General features: G+C 42.8%; 1 protein-coding gene across 5 annotated transcripts; it reads right to left on the bottom strand.

The window, feature by feature from the left end:
• Positions 1-498: 498 nt before the first annotated feature.
• On the bottom strand, positions 499-13229 carry LOC133157986 (golgin subfamily B member 1-like). Of its 5 annotated transcripts, none has more exons than XM_061284707.1 (3): positions 12963-13229; positions 3149-11376; positions 499-3055 (listed from the first exon to the last, which is right to left on the bottom strand). In XM_061284707.1, the coding sequence occupies exons 2-3, from the start codon at positions 11225-11227 to the stop codon at positions 1202-1204; spliced, it is 9933 nt and encodes a 3310-aa protein (XP_061140691.1). In that variant the 5' UTR covers positions 11228-11376; positions 12963-13229; the 3' UTR covers positions 499-1201. The 5 variants fall into 5 exon arrangements, with proteins under 5 accessions (XP_061140691.1, XP_061140690.1, XP_061140689.1 ...); XM_061284706.1 differs by adding an exon at positions 12542-12605 and having other exon boundaries at positions 499-11376; positions 12963-13045; XM_061284708.1 differs by having other exon boundaries at positions 1331-1523; positions 1667-11376.
• Positions 13230-14900: the final 1671 nt, after the last annotated feature.

Here is a 14900-nt window from a genome sequence, read left to right as displayed (position 1 = left end):
GACCATCAGGTTCAATAAATTGTCAGGAGCAATGACCTACATTTACATGCAACTTTAATTCTAGTATTTGTGTCTTTTATATGGCCATGTCAATCTAGCTCATCCCGCACGTTCAGAATCAGTAACGCCATCTGATTGAACTTAAAATATACTGAGACTGTTCCTTTAATCAATCCGAGTTCAAATTTGACCTCGCGGGGCAGGAGTGGTGGCCCTTATTGAACAAACGAACAAAGTTTGACTCGCAAAACACATCCGTAGTGATCTGCACACGTGAATACATTTTAACCAATTTTGATTTTTCTTAAGAAACCGTGCTAGAGATTTCAAAACAATTAACTAGCACTCAAGGAATTTGGTTCATTTGTATCTGAATTTTTCAGTCGAGGGAAATCAAAGAAAATACTTTTTTATTCTGTCATTAGATCCCACTGGTATCGTGGGCAAGGATTCAAACATTTGGTTCAGTTCCATGCAGAAATAAAATGACAACACATGTACGCTGCAAAATATTTCTTTTGTTTATTAACTCTCCAAGGACCTATCAATGCACTCGAAACAGCCTTTCATAATTGTTGAACGCAATCATCGGAAAAGATGTTTAATTTCAGTCATTCAGACCCAGGAAACATTTCAAATGTCAAAACCGGTAACAAGTAATATCTTCTTATTGCATTTATTGTGTTTTCAAGTCACAAAATGAAATCTGCAGCAATCAGGCGATTTCTGAAAGGTAGTCATTTAGTTGATTGTTATTCTGTTGAGTCGAGTGTATCTTTAGTACATCCCACACTGCTTTGTTTCACAGCAAAACACAACTTTCAAAATTAAATAGCAACTTTTGTATGACACTTTACAACAGCTTCATATAGTGCTTCTTTACATCAGTAGAACCTTCAGTGGCATCACAAGACATGCATCACAAACCAAAAGTTGTGCTATGTCAACGTTTACATAGAGTGCTACTTTAGCATCTCACATTCATAAAGGACAATGGAATGGTGAACTCTGTAGCACAAGCTTTATCCCAATAAATCTAAGCATAAACAATGTAACAGCATTTCAGAGAGACAAACTAAAAATATCGTTTTTTTCCACCTGAAAAATATCACTGTATAAATAAAATACTCCTCTATTGAATTGTTTACACTGACGCTCACCACAACACCAAAGAAATTATTTTTTTCAACCCCCCAATACCTCACCAGTCGGTCATCTCCATAAAGTCATCCAGTTCACTCATAGGTATTATATTGCGTGACTGACACCTTGGGTGTGCTGAGTTATCATTTTCACAAAGGCTTCCTGCAAGGTGGTTGTTTGCGTCACACTCTGGGAAGGATCCTTGCATGCTGTAAACAGTGTTTTGTATTTTGTTTGTGTCATTAACAGTATCCATGTACGGCGTTTGCTCAGGGATGTAATGTTGACCTTCGGATTTGCGACCAATTTCATTGGATTGATTTGTGTTGCAGTCATTTTTTAGATAGGGTTCCTCGTGGACTGAAACGCCTGAGGACGGCCTGTGGGAAAGCATAGAGGCAATACCTTGGGGTTTGTAAACTTGTGGATAAGCTTGGAAGCCTTTATAAAGTCTAAAAGGCATGTCAGCCGGAGAACTATGAGAGAGAAGCTCAGGCTTGAGCTGCAGTTGGGGTAAATTCACCTGAGGGAATATTGGCTGAGTCAACACAGGCTGGAGATGAGGTTGAAAGATGTTCTGACCAGACTCACGGACATTAAGTTGAACGTACTTTCCCGTCTCTGGATCAAAGAAAGTCTTCATTTTCACCTCGACGGGTGCATCTACAAGAAAATATTGGCCAGAGCCAGGGTCTTGCAACACCTTGCGCTGGGTCAGGGGAAAGGACTGGGGATAGCTTGAGTCTACATGGTACTGTGTCACTGGAGCTGAGTGGGTAGCATAATGGACAGTGGGAGAAGAAGGAACATGTTGAACTGTCTTTGGAACAGCAGTGTGGATAATCTGGGCAGAAGCATGAGGGGAGGACACTGGGAGTGACATGGGGGCAGTGACATGAGGGCTGGCAACGGGGTGGGAGACAAAGGCAGGCATGTAAGGGAATGGGTTGGCGAGAGAAGCGGTGACATGAAGAGTGGCGGATGGATTGTTTACAGGAGCCAGGACATGAGAGGGAGCTGAATGAGTCACTGAAGCCGTGGTATGAAGAGCGGCTACTGGCTGGGATGACGTGGCAGAGGTGTGAGGGGATGCAGTGGAATGAGGTGAGGCCAGATGATGTGATGTGGGTGAGGTTACATGAGTGGAGGCAGCATGCAGGGACACAGGGGTGGCGGCATGAGGAAATGGAACTGAATGGAGTCCAGGTGCAATGGAATGAGGGGAGGAAATTGCAGATGCATTAATGGGTGGGGAGATGGGGGTGGCGGGATGAGCAGTGGTGACAGAGTGAAATACAGGTGCAGGCGAAGGAGACGCAACTGGTGCAGTGACATGAGGGGAGGTGACAGGAAGGGAGACGGGGGCCGTGGTATGAGAGGAGGCATGGAAAGCGAGGCGTGAGCGTAGGTTCTCTGTGTGTGTGGAGGGTAAGCCAGGCCCAGATGTCGGTGCATGGGTGAGGGAGACAGGAGGAGCAAAATGCGGAGAAGCCACGGCATGGCGGTTTAAGGACCGTACCTCGGTGGAGGCAGAAGCAGGCCTATCGGTGGCTTCCTGTTGTGTTCTCTCTGCAGGGTTGGTTGCTGAGCTTTGCGTCACCTCTTTCTTTATCCTACGAGTTGTCAGTCTTTGTGCCCTGCGCAAGGCTTTGTCACTTTTTGGGGGAACACTTGGAGGTTTTCCCAAACGGGACATATCACTGCTAATGCTGCAGGCTGAGACCGGCCTTTCGTAATCATATAGTCCTCTCAAATCTGCTATGTCAGCAGAACTGGTGGCAAAACTCTGTATATCCTCAGACATGTTACTGATAACCGATCGAGAGTCGTCATCATCCAGAGCGATGCTTCTCCTGGAGAAGGGCTTGTGATGTGCAAGAGGGGCTGAGTGATCTTGTGAGGAAGATGCTGGCTGAGAGACAGAAGATTTGTTAATAGGAGTAAGTCGGTTTAATCCTTTGACTGCGTCAGGGTTGATGGACGTGCCGGTGTTACGCCTCAGTACCTCAAGATCATCCTCTCTTCTCTCTGCTCTTCCTTCTGTTGGTGAATTTGCTCTGGACTCTTCTGTAAAGTTCTTATGAAAGCGTGGTTTAACTGATTTAGTGAAAGAAGAACCTTTGGTGTTATCCTTCACTCTGAACATCAAGGGTTTGCCTCCAAGTGCTGGGGAGGAAGTATTGGAGCGTGGAACAGAAGGAACAGGAGATGGTGGAGCATGTGGCCTGGGTAACCTTCTGTGTGATCCAGATTCTTCGGCGGGCACAGAGGTCTGTTGTTTTTGTTGGAGGGGTAGCGGGGTGTCTGTTTGTCCTTCTTTGGGTTTCTTATCTGTAGTGGTGATGGTGTAGTACTGAAGAGCATCCATCAACCGCGATGCACGTTTCTGCTCCTCACCGGTCGAGGATATCTCACTTTGAGCTGTTAAATATTCTTCTTCCATTTTAGCCATGACATCATCATCTCTTATCTGCTCTTCAGGTGCACTCACCCTCTCAACTTTGGACAGCTGCTCCTCTCTCATGTTGGCACTGGTGTTTGGCTTTTCGTCAGTCGTCTCTTTGTTCTCACACGTCGTCTGTTCGGCTCTTTTTTGCTTTTCTCTCCTCTGCTCATCTCTCAGGCGCTCTTGAATCTTTTTGATCCTCGCCTGCTCCGCAAGTCTCCTTTCCTCAATCCTCTTGGCTAGACGTTGTTCCTCTATGAGCACCGCTCTCATCTGCTCTTCATCTTGAAGAGTTCTCTCTGCCTGTCTTTGTTCCAGTCTGTTCCTCTGCCCACCTGAGATGTTTCCTTGCTTTTCCTCTTGGGCTTTTGTGTTTTCACCTTCTTGTATGTTCCTTTTTTCATCCTTTCCTGGATTTGTTCTCCTGCCTTCTGTTTGTTTTCCCTTTTTTCCCTCCTCCATCCTTTGTGCTTCTTTGACTTTTTCCCAATATGCTGCTTCTCTTTGTGCTCGTTTTCTTTCTTCTGATATGAGAGCTCGCCTCTCCTCTATCTTTTTTTTTATATCTTCTGCAATTACAGCTTCCCTTCTCTTGGAAGCTTCTTGTTGCTGTAGTTGTGCTCTCGCCAGTCTTTTGTCTTTTGTCTCTTCTTGATAAGTGTCAAGCTTTTCTTTTCTTGATTGTTCTGATTTTCTTTCTCGTGTTGTGTCTTCATTTATAACATTTCTAATTCTTGAAGCTCTCTCTTGAAAATTTGTCTCCACATTGGATTTTGTGGAAAAGCCTTTATTCCTGACCACCAAACTATCAATTGAGGTCAAGTCTGACATTTTTTCATTAGGATTTGGGGTATCAATTAGTTTCTGTGGTTGTGACTGATGACCTTCTCTTGCTTTATTAATTGAGGAAGAGTGGCTTGAAGCTTGCATTTGATTATTTCTTTGATGACTAACTATTTGTCCCTCAACCTTTTGGACCTCTTCCCTGTTGACCTCATTTTTAACTTGATCTTTCGTTGTTTTTCTATGTGTGAACTGTGGTAGCTGATTTTCCAAAACTCTTTCATGGTCTTTGACATCAGAAATGTTTTTCTCTCGTATGTCCTTCTCTCCCAGTTTGAACATACCTGTCCGCTGATGCTCTTTCTCAGTTATGGGAAACACAACCGGTCTGGGCTCTTTGCTGACTTTGGTGTTAATCTCTGTCTTTTTTGGCTCACTTTTGTCTTTTGTCTCTTGTGGCTCAGCAGTGAATACTGGGCGTCTGCTATGACGAGATTGTATCAGTGGAAAGAATCCTTCTTTCTTGTGAGGAGGGAATTCCTGAATTTTATTTTCTCTGTCTTCTGGAACAATGACTTTTAATCTAGCATAGTCTGCAAGGGCTGATATCTCCGGAATTGTCGACGCTCTGTTCTTTGGTTTTGCTTTCACTTCTGGCTCTTCCCTTGTTGGCTGTGAAATTCTTGAGTTACGTCTTTCCCTTACTGATAAACTGGATCTCAAATCCGACTGTTGCTTTCTCACATCCACCGTTTTGGCAGTCGCCATCTTTTCAGAGTTTTGTACCTCTGTGGGACAATCACTAGGTGGCAAAGAGTTCTTATCTGCTGCAACCCTTGTGTGTTTACGCATGCTCTCATTTTCAACACTTACTGTGGAAGATGCTGACTTATTCTGAGCCGATACTTGGTCGGAATGTTCCAATGCTTTTGAAACATCTGACACATCTGTGTGTGTGCTATTATCTCTAAACGATATTCCAGGTATTCCCTGAACTTGGAAGTAGTCTCCCTCAGTGGCTTGTGGACTAAGTGCTATGTCATCTCTTGTTGTATTCATGCGAGAGTTTCGGTCTGTGTTTTTCATTGAGTCAGCCAATTTTCTTACACTCGCTAAAACATCTTGTACACTCAGTTTGTCTTCCAACTTCTCTTTCTTTGGCTCGTCACAGTCTTTTGAAGTAGTTTCCTGATTTTTGATTGATGTGCTCATGTTTTCCCCCACACTCACTGATGCTTGATGTTGATGTTCCTCAACTGCAGCCACATCAGAGCCAGTTGTGCTCTGATGTTTCTCCACATTGTCAGTCTTGACTGCTGCTGGTATGACGCTGATGACAATGTTGTCTATGTGAACATCTTCAAGCTGATTCATAATTCCCAGGTTTGACTCTTTGTGTTTTGAAGATGCATTCATGCTTGAAGTCTTAATTAATTGGGGAGTGGTATTGCCATTTCTATTTTCTTCCAGTAGAGGTGCACTTTCATTTTCTATGTGGCTGATTTTAGATGGATTTATATCAGGTGCGATATCCTTTTCCAGTGACGGTGTGAGAGATTGAGTTTCTGCAGCAGCCTTATTGGAATTCTGGTTCGAGTCGAGTCCTGTGTTTATTAATTTGTCTGTGACGTGCTTTAATTGTGAAGTCAATTCTTTGGTTTTAATTTCGTCTTGATCTTTCCGGCAGTTCTTTGCTGTGTCAAAGGTTTCGAGTGTGCATCCTGCCATTTCGGATGTCGTTACGTCCTGGAGTTGAGTTTCGGCTGCTGCTTTATTTATAGAACGGAGTGTGGGGGTCACAGCCTTTCCAGGCATGGGTCCTTCGACTCGTATTTTGCTTTGGGGTCCTGCATTGATGTTAGAATACTGGTGCAAGGGAGAGGCCATTTCCTTAGTCACATTTTCAGTGCCGCTTTTCTTTATGGTTTCTTCATGATGAACATTCATATCAACTTCATTTTGAGTTTTATTTTCTGTGGGAAGAGTTTCCTTTGCGTGTCCTGAGTTGATATGTATCAAACATTCACTCTTCTGACTCGTTTCTGTACTTGAATTGAGGAAGGACGTGTCAGGCTCACCACGACCTTCTTCATTGTCCAATTTCTCAGTCACAATTATTCCCATCATCTTTAAATTGTCCTCTGCCCCTGAGCTCTTAATCTGTCCAAAGACAAAGTCTTTCTGAACTACGCCCTCTTCGCTTGCATCTTGCTGTGACTTCATGTTGTTGACGGGTGGATGTGGTTTGAAAATGAGTGATTCCGATTCTAGTTTTTCTGAGTTTTCGTCAGGTTCTACTGCTGTTTGTTCTTCACTGTACTTTGATTCCTGATCCTTATTTTGTATTGGTGACCTGATTTCATGATGATCTGCTTGCTTCTCTGTGCTCGCAGAATAGCCTGGTGTCATTTTCATCACTGTGGGTGCAATTTCTGGAGCAGGGTCATTGCTCTTCATAGGCTCTGTGGGAAGTAGCTGTTGCAGGTGATTGACAGTTTGATTGCTGATTCCTTCAAAGCTGGGAAGAGCTTTGTCCTCCATTCCTAATGCTTCCGTCTGATGTTTAGTGGCATTATTACTGGATATTGAGATTCCATGGTCTCCTAGCACTTCATGCGATGGCGGTTTAAGCTTCAAATGAAGATTCTGACTAGCTGGTAGTGGTTTGCTGGTCTTTTTAGATGTGAAGACTTCCCGTGAAGCAAAACCTTCCATCAGAGCTGAAATCTCTTTCTCAGCATGAGCCTTTACTTTGGAAGTAAGAATCTCCTGTTTTGTCTGAGCTTTCTCTTTATGGGGCATTGCTTTCAGACGCTCAGATTTGTGTTTCCTTTCAGGGTTTCGAGCTGGCTCTGAATGTTCTGAAGCAGAAGAATAGAAGTTGGGATAAAATGATTCAAATTTTTTAACTTTGTCTTCCTTTCCAATATCAGAAACTGCGTCACCAGTTGCTCTTTTATCTACACAAGAAGGTAAATAGTCTTCCTGAGATAATTTAAATTCTTTGGATGACTCGCTGTAGGTATAAAGATTCTCATTACCTTTATTAGAGGTGACTTTGTCCTTATTGGGTTCACGACTGACTGTGGTGTTGCCACCATTTGATTTGTTGGTATTAACTTCTGCAACATCAAGTGACACAGCTGATGGCGTTACGTTGTCATCTTTTGAAGAAATGTTTGACCCTGGTGTCATTTTGTGTGGAAGTGAATCACTAAAGCTATATTTCTCTCTCAGACTTTGCTCCCCCTTGGTTTTCTCCTTTATTTTTGCGAGCTCAGCTTTAGCTTTGGCTAACTCAACCTTTACACGGTCAATTTTATTGGGCTCACTCTTGACGTGATGCTGCATTGTTAGGATTGCCGTGGACTTTGATGATCTTTGTTTTGTGTGTTGGTGTTTCACTAGTGCTACTTTTGCCAGTTCCATGTTTGTTAGCTCCATCTTAACCAGTTCTGCTTTTATGGCAAAATAATTTTTCTCTTTGGCTTCATGTATTTCTTCTTTAGTTTGAGCATTGACTTTTGATTCTCTCTCAGCTTTCTTTTCGTTTTGCTTGTCCTTTCCACTGCGCACTTCCATTTCGTCTTCTGCTTTAGCCTGTAGTTGAGCTTCTTCCTTGTTGACTTGCTTTGGGACGGTTTCGTCCCTTTGAACATTCTTTCCTCGGACTTCCTGTAACATTTTCTGTTCTCCTTCTTGATCAATTCTATTTGTTTTTTCCTCGACTTCATCCAGCATGATGTTGTCTTTTTGAGATGGTTGAGCTCTAACTGACTCGAATGGTCTCTGTTTGCCTTTAAGTTCCTCCAAGTCAGCTTGCTCCGCTTGGACTCGTTCACTCTGCACACCGCTCATCTCTTCAGCTTTTGCGTTTACATAATTGCTTTCTCCTTTACTATCTCCAACTTGAGTTGGAGCTCTTGTTGGTTTCTCATTGGTTCTGTCTTTTTGTTTTCCTTTTATCTGCTTGTTTCTTTGCTCTTTTGCTTCGTCTTGTCCTGACTTGACCTTAACCCCTGTTGTTTCAATAGTATTTTCTGGTTGCGCTTGCTCTGCTTCAACCGAACCAGTCTGCCACAGAGCAGACGTGTCTTTGGGATGCAAATGATCCCACTGCTGAATTTTAGATTGTATTTGCTCTGACTGTATTCCTTTAGGTGTATTTTGCCCAGCCATGACCTCCATCAATTGCCCACCCTTCACTTGGTGGACCCTTTCTGTCCTCCCGCTGGCTGATAATGAGAGGTTTTGGCTGTTTGATGTGTTCTGTTGCTCAGCTGCTTTTGGCTTTTCTTCCTTTAATATTTGTGTATATACTTTTCTCTGACTTATTTCTTGATTTTGCATAGTTTTGTCAGGTTCTTTATGTCCATTTCCATGATTGTTCTGTCGTAAATAATCCTCTTTTGTGTCTTTTTCACAAAAGTCTGGATCTTTAACAGGAATATTACACTCTGGTTTTCTCTTAGCTTCCGTATTTGTGTCCTGCTGACTTTCTCTTCTGTGATCGTTTCTTGGTGGACTGATCTGCTTTACAGGGATAGCTTGTTGGTTTGCCTGAGCATGTTGGTGTTTTTCTTTAAAAGGTGAAGTGTCTTGTTTCCATGGAGCTACAACTGCTTTCAGAGCCAATTGGTTTGGGGTACTTGGAGATCTCCTTTCCTTTGAAACATTGCTATAATTGTGTTTGTTCTGGTTTTGTTGAGTCACCTCAGCGGAATGCCTCACATCTCGTTCTTTCAAATAGGCACCTTCCCTAGATATTTGACTGCTTTCACCCATTTGCCAATTCATGTCTGTGGTATTAAAAGACGATTTATGTGTGTATGCCTCCGCTCCCACCTGAATGTCCGCCATGTCCTGCTTATAGGGAGAAAATAATGCCAGGTCCTCACTGAAATGATTTCTGGTGTAATTTACAGGTATGTGCCCAGACTGATGGACTGTTTCATCTTGTCTCTGAGCCATCTTATAGTCTGAAACTTGCCCTGTATTGGACTGAGAAGTTGATCCAGGAGAAAAAAGTCTGGGGCTGTGATAGGGTTGAATATATTGATGTGAGGCTCCGTCAGTCCAGCTAGATTCCTGAATGTCTGCTTGTAGACACTCAGGTATGTCAATCACAGTGTCTTTGGATTCCCACAGAAGAGGTTCTCTGCTTTTATCTGTTGTTTCGCAGCCTTTAAATTTGGTAGGACTGTATGTACTTTTCACTCTCTTTCGGTTGTCTTTGAGATTGAAGAGGAGGCTGCTGGCTCTGGATTTATAGTTTGACATCCTTGCATCAGGTGTGGCTCCCCTACTTTCGGCACATACTGGTGGATGTTCCACAACGTGAGGAGAACCTATATCCTGTCTACTTTCTGGTGGCTCTGCTTGGGACATGGGAACCAGTGGCAAAGGTAGCTGGCCAATATTGGAGAGGCTACTGGTGTTCTGGCTTGCAGCGTTTTGCTCCATGGTGACCCCAAATAGAGTGTCATCACTATGAAGAGGTCCATGTCTATTAGTTGTCAACCTCGGATTGTTATTTTGCTCCGTCATTATTTTAATCTGTTGATGTAGGGCCTCAACAGAGCTGAGTGTTTCCTGAACATTATGAGACATCTCTCCAGTGGGCGATGCTGTTAATGGCCGTTGGGATGGAAGTCTGTTTGTTCCTAGACTCCGTGTCCTCATCCTGTGAGGATAATGGACCGCCTGCTCAGATTCACAGCGCTTCTCCAAGGCAGATGCTTTCTGTAACCTTGTGGATGTTGAAATGGATTGTTGAGGATGGTTGGGAACCGCAGGGGCCATCATAGTCCTGTGGTGTTTTCCACCCCTCTTTTGAAACATAGGAGAACCATTCATTTGGGGTTCCAGTGAAAGCTCCTTGTACATGGGTGTCTGGTCCCACTTTGGGAACTCTGAACTGTGCATATACCTTGAGTCTTCACCTTGTTGGAACCTGTTATGGTCTCGCCATATTCTGAAGGGACTGAATTCGCTGTGTATGAAGACGTTGGTGTTACAGTCCACTTGTGTCATCATATTATGGTTATTGTGAGACAATCCCATAAAAGAGGAGGCAGCGTTCATGTGAGACATTGCAGCTGCTTCAGTAGAGAAAAGGTTGGTGTCCTGGGATGAGAATTGGCCAACCATGGCGAAATGACCGTTGGTAAAATGTTGCTGGTATGCTGAAGGCATGGTCATCATATCTGGTCTATTCCAGCGTGCCTCATCATTCCATTCTCTGAGTTGATCCTCCATTACTGCTCCATCCTCACAGTTAAATGCTCTGATGAGTGAAGAAACTCTAGAACGGCTTCTTCGATGCTGCAAACTCAAATCTGTGGCTCCGTTGGTAAAGTAGCTAAGTGGGTCTTCTTCAAGAGATCTATCCTCCTGGGTCATTTCCATTAAAGGCTGTTGGAATGGGGCAGAAACCCTCCCTTGTGTTCTATCTCCACAAACATCCCACTGTGGATTTCTGTTCATCTCTGCCCCATACATTCCGTCATAGATCAAATCATGTTCCAACTGCTGTACCATCAGGCTGAAGCTTTCATGAGCTGCTCTTTTAAGCTCCTCCCTGTCGCCATTCTCATTCTCCGGCCCACTCTGCCTGAAGGCCTGCTGTCTGTCTCTCTGGACACAAGGTGAGGAGGGACCCAAGTCCGAGTCATTATAAACGGCCTCTTCTCCAATGCAGAGACTCCTGAAGGCTTTATCGGTGAGACTACGGACTTCACGGTCGGTCTCATCCAGAAAGGATCCACCGCTTGAGGTGTCACTGAAACCTCCGTCGCTTTGCTTTCGATGTCGACCATTCTTTCGGCTCGAGCGGCGTTTCTCCACTGATGTCATGATGCAGGCTCGCCAATAGTGAGTTGAGTCATTCACTCAAACGGTCATTCAGCAACTCCTAAAATGTTTCATCCTGAGTTCAGGGTCCCGCCTAAGGAGCCGTGCATCTCAGTTGTCCTTCATCTGAATAAATCCTTGCAGCAAATTCCCTAGAAAACACAAGAAGGTGGAATTACCATTTCATTATTCTCAGATCTTGAACATCACAAGTTGTTTGGATTTTTTCCAAGAAAGGTTTTGAATTTCAACATTATTTGCAAACGACAATAGAGCAACATCAACAGTAGAATGAGTGGCTACGTCAATACATTTAAAAGCTAAACATGTTTCCAGGAACAGACACAACCACACTGAAGCTAATCCTGCCCCTTAAAGTAAACCTCAGAATAAGACACCGTTAAGACACACTCATGGGCAGGCAGAGCCAACGAGCCACACGTCAGATCAACCTGATCCGAGTCATAAATACCACACTTAAGTGACTATCAACCAAACACAACATTTAAAAATCATAGCATCAACATTTCAAGCAGGAATGTGCCTTGTGTTGTGGGGCTCAATGAAGCATAGCTCTGACTCGATTACAAATCCTGTTTTGTACAGTATGGGATTCCTAAAGCAGTCTTGTAAATCCCTCCACTCAATGAGTCTGACCTTGCCGAGCATGTTTGTGAAAATTTGTACCGTTGCTATGTGCACAAAAGACATGCTCACGTGAGTTATTTTGGGAAAGTCAATTGTCTGGCCCAGCCTTCTGCCTTTAAATGACCCGAACCAAGCAAACATACACACACAAGATTTATATAAGGTATTATTTGATGGAAAAAAGTAATGCATTAGTATTTTTGAATGATATTTAATGGTTGCAAAACACATTGGCATATTATTTATTTTGACAGTCTTAACTAATGTAATGTCAAATAATACTAGTCTTGCATCAGCAGGTTTCAAACTGCAACTTCAGAACAGTGAGGAAGACATGCTAAAAACAGTCATGAACAGAATGTGCAGTCCCTATTTAAATCTATTAGTGAATTATTTTTGGATAAGCAACATAATGCGTCTCAACTAACTCAACACAAAAATGCTCATAGTGAATTGTTTATCGTCACTTCTATACTTGCTGTCTATTGGTATCAAAAGTCATTTTAAATGGTCAAATAACATGATTTTTTTGGAAAATGATCACAAATTGTGTTTTCTTTTCAAATTTACACATACTAGGAAGCAGCATTAGCATCAGATACATGCTTTGGGTGTTTATTTTAGCTGCCAAATTGGGAAGAATCACCAGGTTCATTAATATCTTTTTACCTGGAAGTCATCCAGAAGTATTTAAAGCACATCTAAGCTCTACAGCTCTGTTTCCATGGTACACCTACATCACATAGAAAATTTAAATGTGCATCATTTTAGGTGCAAAAGAATAAATAGGCACGCAATATTGTTAATTCACAACAAGAAAGCACAGTTAGATGCAGCTCTTACAGTTTACAGTAGCTGTTGAAAAATAAGGTAATAAAATCAAGTTGTGGGTTAGCTATGTTGTTCCCAGCTATAATATATATATTTTTTTTAGCATTTGTAAACTATGCCAGATCCTAGTCAATCTGTTGAGAGTACTCGCATTCGAAAATTTAGATAATGTACGATTTTCAGATCTCTTAATTGTCCTTCTATCCTTTATCGACACAATTAAAGTAATTCGAAAGAAAAATGTCAAGTGTGGTCTTACCTTCCAGATTTATATTCCATATTTTGGGCCTTCCAGTCAGTCAAAACTCCCCCCTCCACCCCCCCTCCCAAAAAAGACCTTATCCCCTCTCTGTCCGCACTGTCTTCACCCCCTAAGCCAAGTCCTCGATGAAGTCCTCTTGGAGACCTCAAGTAAGGAAGCGAGTCTCGAGCCGCGACACAAACAGAAATAGAGGAGCCGTCCCAGAGAGAGTTTCCATCATGGGGGGACAGATCAGGGGGCTCGGAGCTGGCGTGCAGGTCTACGAGATCCTGTGGTGTCGAGTATCATATAGATGAAACAAACAGCCTTGCAACTATTTTTAAATGAGGACAGCTCACTCAGGAATGAGCTTTAGGCATACTGGGAAATATTTACTATGGATACATTAATGGAGAGATAGGATTTAAAAAGATTCATTTTGTGACTTTTTCTGTGGGCTTCTAACTTTGTAACATAAATGGCTTCACACTTACATCGAGTGTCAACAAGTGGCAAAGTGCTGCTCAAAAGAACTCAACAGAGCCGGGATATTCTCAGTCCATTTTCCAGTAGACCTTAGCATGGGCTAATCTACCCAACTACAGCTTCTCTCACCCCCCTCGAGCCCAAAAGGCCATGAGGGAGTAAGGTGGGCGGCCGCGGGTCTGTGCCCTCCCACAGCCTGCTGCTATAATAGGCGATTGAAGCAGCAGATTGTTTCCTGGGATTCTTGGCGGGTGCATGGCCGGCGTGGCAGCGTGATAGACACACACACATGGGCTGCCCGGGCCACACTCTGCACATTTACTACTACATGGACTGGAGTCCTCAAGTATTTGGATGGTCACTGTTAGGGGTTTTAGTCTTAAGACACCACCACAATTGATTTTCAAAGTATGACCTTTGTAGGTCAAATGAATTTGAACAACTTTTTTAGTATTTTTTACTCAACTTACTGTCTTCTAATAAGGAGCTAAATAGCCAAATTCACAACGGGTGTTTCCTGGTTTAATAAGAATTGGTTTTCTTGAACATGCTGTCCATATTTTTTTATGACGGAAGGTGGTACTGAACAGTTGATAAACAGTACCTTGCTTTTGAGGGGCTTGCAATAGGAAGAGGCCACTGTACTTAGCATGTCAGAATGTCATCAGCAGCTCACAGCAGAAAAACTGAGATGAGTCACAGAAAGGCATCCATCTTTTTTTTTCCCAGAATTTTTTTTTGCGAGATCACTGGCATTGCTGGCCAATTGTTTTACAAACTCAGGCAACTGTTTTACTGACAAATAACTTATTTATTTATTTATAGTTCACCTCTGTGTAAACTTGAGAAACAAGTGGACAGACAGTATCTATTATTCTATATGCTTCAGTTTTATTTAAATGACATATTGTATTCATGGTATTATGTTTTGATATACAGTATAATATTCTTGGTATTATCATCATAATACATTATTATAATACATGATATCAGTAATATCTTGAGGAAAAGATAATTGTAATAATAAAGACATAATTAATATATTCCATAATATTGCTTATATTCTTTAACTAGCTTTGTGGGAGCTGGAGGAAGAAGAGTCTTGCACACTAGTTCCCTCTAGTGGAAAAATGACAATAAAAGACTCACTATTTGTAAGTCCAGGTGTAACTGCACATTTGATTTGAATTGATTGAAGGGTTATGGTCAGTGTTGGGCCTTGTGGTTGGGGTTAGGATTAGGAAGAGAGGCTAGGGGTAGTGTGTGGGGTTAGGGTTGGGGTGACAGGTTGGAGTTAGGGTTGGAAGTAGGGGTTGTGGTTAAGGTTAGGAATAGGGTTGGGGGTTAGGGTTGGGGGTTGAGGATGGGGGTTGGGGTTATGGATCAGGGCTGGGATTTTGGGGTTAGGTTTGGGGATAAGGGTTTGGGTTAGGGTTGGGGTGAGGGATGGTGTTAGGGTAGGTGGTTAAG

This window comes from Syngnathus typhle, linkage group LG8 (assembly GCF_033458585.1).
Source record: "Syngnathus typhle isolate RoL2023-S1 ecotype Sweden linkage group LG8, RoL_Styp_1.0, whole genome shotgun sequence".
NCBI lineage: Eukaryota > Metazoa > Chordata > Actinopteri > Syngnathiformes > Syngnathidae > Syngnathus > Syngnathus typhle.
This window is presented reverse-complemented; position numbering and strand designations above follow the sequence as displayed.